Here is a 6,660-nt window from a genome sequence, read left to right on the forward strand (position 1 = left end):
CCAAAAATTCCAGTGTCTAAAATATATATATATATATATATATAAATCAAGTATGACTCAAATACATATTGTATATAGAAAGCTTAGAACATTAAAGGCACTGTCCAAGTTCAACTCCCTTCCGAAGCTACAGTACTTAAGAAATCCAAGACAAGATTTTAAGCAAGAAAATTAACAACACATGCAGATGGCATCTAGAAAAAAGGAGAGGACAAGTCGTCGGGGACGGTAGGTTTGGATTCCCCATTTTCCCCGCTGTTTTTTGTCGACTTCATGATGTCTTTTATAGCAACTTCCGAACTACCAAATTAGACCCCAAAAAGGATTCCAATTCCTATGGTATTTTCAAGCATCGCATTGGACAAATAGAAACGTTTCGAAATGCTTTCTTGACCTATGACATCAATTCTTCGAGAATAAAGAGATACCCATCTTCTGTCTCTCCCTTCGCCATTGGCACGAGAAACTGAAAAAAAAAAAAAAATATCCTATCTCTTATCCCTCTAGTCTTTGGTCCTATTCACTTGTAATGACACATTGGAATATTACCACATGATTTATTACAATGCCCGTTTCTTGCATAAAAACTCAACCATGACCATCTTCTCTTGCTTGTCCTAAACTTGTTCATCTTGCCTTAATATTCCTTTTCCTTAGTTCTCTCTTACACTGATGGAAGATCAAGAGGAACTTTTGAATCTTAGCCTAGCAATTGTTACAGACTCCAATGGCGACATGAAAAGGAAGAGAAAGAGATCAAGGGCGGATGTTTCCAATCCTTTGATGAATACTTATGAGGGTTGTACTGAAGGGAAGATATTTAGGCTACTCCAAATGAGGGAACTAATGCTAAAACTAGACCATAAGAGGAAAGGAGCTGTTGAAGAAAATGGCAAAGGGCTTCACTTGATTCACTTGCTTCTTATAGCTGCCACAGCACTTGACAAGAATAATGTAGGCTCAGCCTTGGAGAATCTAACAGAATTGTATCAAAGTGTCTCCTTATCCGGTGATTCGGTGCAAAGGGTCGTTGCTTATTTTTCTGATGGATTGGCAGCAAGGCTCCTCAGCAAGAAATCTCCCTTCTATGATATGATCATGAAGAAACCAACATGTGAAGAAGAGTTCTTGGCGTTCACAGATCTTTACAGGGTGTCTCCTTATTACCAGTTTGCTCATTTCACTGCAAACCAGGCAATCCTTGAGGCATATGAGAAGGAAGAAGAGAATAACAACAGTGCATTGCATGTTATTGATTTTGACGTCTCCTATGGCTTTCAATGGCCTTCTTTAATACAGTCTCTCTCCGAAAAGGCAAGCAGTGGCAACCGAATTTCTCTGCGAATAACCGGATTCGGCAGAGGTATAGAAGAATTGCAAGAAACTGAGAGTAGATTAGTTAGCTTTGCGAAAGGGTTTCGCAATCTAGTCTTTGAGTTTCAAGGGTTGTTAAGAGGGTCTAAGCTCATCAACCTAAGGAAAAAGAAAAATGAAACAGTTGCTGTGAATCTAGTCTTTCATCTGAATACTCTGAACGATTCTTTGAAGATATCCGACACATTGAAATCAGTACATTCACTTAACCCCTCCATTGTTGTCTTGGTGGAGCAAGAAGGTAGCAGAAGCCCAAGAAGCTTTTTGTCAAGATTCATGGAGTCTTTGCACTATTTTGCAGCAATGTTTGATTCTTTAGATGATTGTCTTCCTCTAGAAAGCCCAGAGAGATTAAGCATTGAGAAGAATCATCTTGGAAAAGATATCAAAAGGATGCTCAACTGCGACAAAGATGATGCAAACTGTCCAATATATGACAAGATGGAAACATGGAAAGGAAGGATGGAGGGCCATGGATTTGCAGGCATTAAACTCAGCTCCAAGTCCTTGATACAAGCCAAGCTTCTTTTGAAAATTAGAACTCATTATTGTCCTCTTCAATTTGATGGAGATTTTTGTGGTGGGTTTAAAGTTTTTGAAAGAGATGATGGGAAAGGCATTTCTTTAGGGTGGCAAGATAGGTATTTAATTACCGCCTCTGCATGGCATATTTGTGCATGATAGTTACTTTGTTGTTCCCATTTCTAGCTAACATATTCATGATTTTTGTAACTCGAATCAAATAAGAGCTCTTAGTTTTGACATGATCATGTTGTAATTTGTGCTAATTAGATTAAAATTAATTTAAATCTTGCTTGCTAGCCTACTATATAGTTAAGTACATATTGCTCACTCATTTCTCTAACAAAAAAAATAAAACCCTTATATTGCCATATTCTCAAAATCAAGTTCTAATCAATATTCTAGAACTTAGCCATCCATATGGTATGCTTTTTTTCCTTTTGATGATCATAGAGCTAATTTTGGCCTCAAATTACTAACAAATCTCAAGTGTGATGACCAAGCAAACCTCGTTTCCTAGCATTTTGGTGCATTAACTTACATAAAACATGCATGCATCTTGCTTAACCAAACCAATGAGTGCCAAGAACTTATTAATAAGATGATTATGAAAATCTCTGTATAATTTCGAAGTTGTTAATTTGGCCTAAAGCTGCCGCAGCCACAGTTTCATAACTTATATATTTATGGTGTCTAGCTTTCACGGTTTCGTGAATTTGATGGTGTGCATGCATGAATATTAATTCCAAGTTGGTACTATAGTTCAAATCTCAAGTTAAGTTATAAGAGGTAATTTTTTAATTATATATAAATCTTAGTTTTTAAAATGAGTAATAATAAATATTAAAGAATTATGATATGAAAAGGCTCTAAAAATGTACATGGATCGTTAGAGCAGGGAGACATGTAAATGAATTCTACTTTAGCGACGATTCATGAACATTCTTGTTATATTAATATATTTTATTTTATTAAAAAAAAAACACAAGCTGGCTAGTAGTTGATCATAAAATACAACAGCACAACAATTAAAACACATTGGTACTTTCAATGAGCAACAATCATTTTAATAATTGTACTTTATTATATAAGGTTATAACAATCAAAATTTAATATTAATAATAATTAAAAAAAAACTACAATCCTACAAGCTCACATACAGTACATAAAATTGTTATTTTCTTCCCCACATAAGATTTAACATCCAAGTTTTAGTATAACATAAGCAGAAAAATAAAAAATTAAACTTACTGCACACATATTAAAACAAAAAAATATGCTACCTGAGAAATTACAATGATCTTTTCAAAGATCACCGTGGATCGTAACAATAATCTACAATGATTTTTTTAAAATAATTTTTTAATTTTCTATATTATGATCATTTTTTTAATTTGATTTTATTAGTTTGTAATTGAACTTGATAATTTATCATTTTTTTAATTTGATTTTGTCATGTTGTATTAGTTTGTAATTGAACTTGATAATTTATTTTAATTATCTAGATACAGGATCTTACAATATTGATGAAAACATTATTGTTTATTTACTATTTTATTTTACACAATAAAATTTAATTTTATTAATTTAAAATAATTAAATATATGAGAATCAAATTTTAAATTTAAATAAATTTTTAACTTTTTTGTTATGATATCATCAAAGATTGCATGAGTAGGAGGAAATTCTTGTCCTTTTTATTCATTTGGAATTAGACTTGTATATTTATTTTTATTGCTGATTTAACAATATCGAAGAAAAATTAAAACACTTAATCAATGCTTGGTTTGCAAAATAAATTTAAATTATAATGATTTAAACTAATTAAGGCTTAAGAGACCACCTTACAAACAAAACTTTTTAAATTAAAAAATACCTAAGAAAATTTTTACTAATATATTTGAGAATTTACAAAGTAGTTTTATTATGATGATACTCATCAATCCTGAATCATTAAATTGTCAGGTATTAAGGTTATTTATTAATTTATTAAAATAATATTATTTTTTCTAAAATAATTCTTCGATGTGCTATGGTTGAGTTTAGATCATGGTGGTCAGTTCCAGCAAGTAACAAGTTAACTCTTGAAATTATTCAGGGTAGCATTTGTTTTAATTAAAATTAAAATCTAATTTAGACCAGACGTTGGATTGTGGATTCTTCAGTCCGGGTTTACCAAGTCGTACAGTGCCTTGAAACTACAAGTCGTTCGTGTAAACCTGCAGATGCTTGGCCACGTGGCGAAATCTAAGTTGTAATTAGTCACAGAAATAGACTTCTACCATAGGTCTCTCTAGTAAATCACCACTGCTAGACCTAGAATCCTGTGTTAGCTCTCTCTAGTAAATCGCCACTGCTAGACCTAGAATCCTGTGTTAGCAGAGTGCGGGAAAAAAAATGGAAGAGCTGAAATCAGCAATGGAAGCTCACTTGGACCAAATGGCGGATCTTGTCCAGAAACTCTCCTCGGAGCTCCGATCCGGATTCCGACCCGCCATTGATAATTTTATCGGTTTCTTCCATGCCATTGACTGGACGGTACTCTTTTTTTAGGACTTTTCCTTTTTCTGTTTTTGGGGTTTTATGATTAAATTAAATAAAAAAGAAGTTTTAATTTTTTGTTTCGGACAGGAACCTTGGCTGATGGGGCTAATAGGATTCCATCTCGTGTTGCTGGTACTAACAGTTGTTTCAAGGAAACATATTAACTTCCAGATGTGTCTGTTCCTTGTAGCTTGTAAGTTTTTTGTTTTTGAACTTAATTTTGTAGTAATGCTGTAAATGTGAGTGAAGTAGATTTTATTTTATTTTTTATTCAGGGACTGTAAATTTGGGTTAAATGCGGTAATGGGTTGTCAGATTTTTTTTAAAAAAAACAGGACTTCTTTTGAAATTTCAGTAAATATTGAAGCTTTTTTTTGTTGCTTTGCGCATTTTTGGAAATTGCGGGTTTTTTTTTTTTTTTGTGGTCTTAGATGGACATTTTGGGATTTAATGTATTGGGCAATTGCAATTGTTACTTTAGGGTTTTCTTCCTTTGTTCTTATATAACATGACATGAGTTGGTTTTTGCTTGTGATGTGGCTAAAATACTGTGCTTGTGTATAAACAATTGGTTTTTGTAGTAATGTGGCTAAAATATTGAGCTTGCATATAAACAGCGACTGTGTGAGAGATAAAAGATTGATGGCCTTGTATGAATATTTGGTTGAATTTAGTGAAGCTAATTTGTTTTCTGAAGTTGTGGATGGGTGTTAAGCATAGTGCTTCTGAAGTTGTGGATGGTTGTTAAGCATAGTGCTTCTATTAGTTTTGCAACATGGGAATGGCAGTTTAATAGTACTATGCTAGTCTGTTAACTATTGCTGTACATTGTGTTGCCATCCAATAATGATAATGTAATTGTGTAAAGATTCTCAGGATAGAACTCGCATTTAATATCGTAAATCATTAACTACCTTTTCTGCAATATGATTGATGTGTGAATCTTATTAAATTGGTGTCTCCAAATGTTAGAAATTTGAATTAAATTATTGTTACAGGCTTCAAGAGCCGTCAACTCAAAACCAGTTTTGTAGTTAGAAAGTTACCTAGATTCTGGAATCCTGTATTTATTTTGTGAATTAATTAATATTGAGCCACTGATGTCACCTAAACTCTTAGACTCTTAAAGCTAATTTTTGGGTCATCACTCAGTTTTTCCCAAAATCAACTTTCTAACTGTTGACCAACTAGTGCAAGAACTAATTCACTTTACTCTCCAATATAAAAATTTTATCAGCTTGTATTTTTGTGGGTGATGTCTGTCCTGGAATCTGAGTTCATGCTAACATGCATTGATGTTTTCTTCTATTGTACTTTCCATTCTCACTGCTGAAGTCCTTGGATATCTAATTTCATTTAATCATTTCATGTCATGTAGTGGCTGGTGTATACTTAGCAGAGAGGCTTAACACAGTCATGGGTGACCGCTGGAGGAGCTTTGCAAGCCAGAATTACTTCGATCCACATGGACTTTTTCTTTCAGTACTCTGGTCTGGGCCTCTTCTTATCATTGCAACCATTATTTTGGTGGGTGTTTGAAGTTACCCTTTTCATCTGCTTGCATTTTCTATATTATTTTTTTTTGCTATTCATTCTGACCCTATTATCTTTTTTGCAGATAAACTCCCTCTTTTCCCTGTGTTACATGATTGTTCGGTGGAAAAGGGCTGAGCTAAGACATCGAGCTAGGCTGGCTCGTGAAAGTAACAAGCAGGATTGATCTTCTCTTGCCTGCTGATCTGTGAGAAAGATCGAAGAGCCTCTTCTTCCCTTGAGGCAGTTTTGCAGTTACAAGTTATACTGGGGATACGTATGTTTTCTCTATCCTACAAAGTCATTTTCTTCTTCTATTCAGTTTCGAATGGTGTAATATATAACCCTGCCATGCACACCAGTGCATTTTACGGCCAGTGGATTCAATTAGTTAACAAACCTAAACTCTTACCTCTTTTGAATGCTTTGCAGCATAGTTTTTAAACCCGGCCCGGTGGCTGACCCGGTCCAAGGCCCGGGTTCCGGGTTTTGACCGGGTCACCGGGTTTTGACCGGGTCGAACGGGTCGGCCGGGTCAATTTCTATTTTAAAAAAAATTCAAAACGATGTCGTTTTAATAAAAAATAAATAAAAGTCAACGGGTTACCACCGGGTTTTTTACCAGGTTTTTCCGGGTCGTCCGGGTTTCCGGGTCAACCCGCCGGGTCGGCCGGGTCACGCCGGGTC

General features: G+C 34.5%; 2 protein-coding genes across 2 annotated transcripts; both read left to right on the plus strand.

The window, feature by feature from the left end:
- Positions 1 to 309: 309 nt before the first annotated feature.
- On the plus strand, positions 310 to 2,138 carry LOC105108928 (scarecrow-like protein 21). The gene has a single exon (XM_011003429.1). The coding sequence runs from the start codon at positions 673 to 675 to the stop codon at positions 2,053 to 2,055; it is 1,383 nt and encodes a 460-aa protein (XP_011001731.1). The 5' UTR covers positions 310 to 672; the 3' UTR covers positions 2,056 to 2,138.
- Positions 2,139 to 4,241: 2,103 nt separating this feature from the next.
- LOC105108929 (transmembrane protein 18-like) lies at positions 4,242 to 6,406 on the plus strand. Its single transcript, XM_011003431.1, has 4 exons — positions 4,242 to 4,434; positions 4,528 to 4,633; positions 5,819 to 5,967; positions 6,059 to 6,406. The coding sequence occupies exons 1-4, from the start codon at positions 4,294 to 4,296 to the stop codon at positions 6,158 to 6,160; spliced, it is 498 nt and encodes a 165-aa protein (XP_011001733.1). The 5' UTR covers positions 4,242 to 4,293; the 3' UTR covers positions 6,161 to 6,406.
- The last annotated feature ends 254 nt before the right edge of the window (positions 6,407 to 6,660 follow it).

The sequence above is a fragment of the Populus euphratica genome, unplaced genomic scaffold (genome assembly GCF_000495115.2).
Source record: "Populus euphratica unplaced genomic scaffold, PopEup_1.0 scaffold401.1, whole genome shotgun sequence".
NCBI lineage: Eukaryota > Viridiplantae > Streptophyta > Magnoliopsida > Malpighiales > Salicaceae > Populus > Populus euphratica.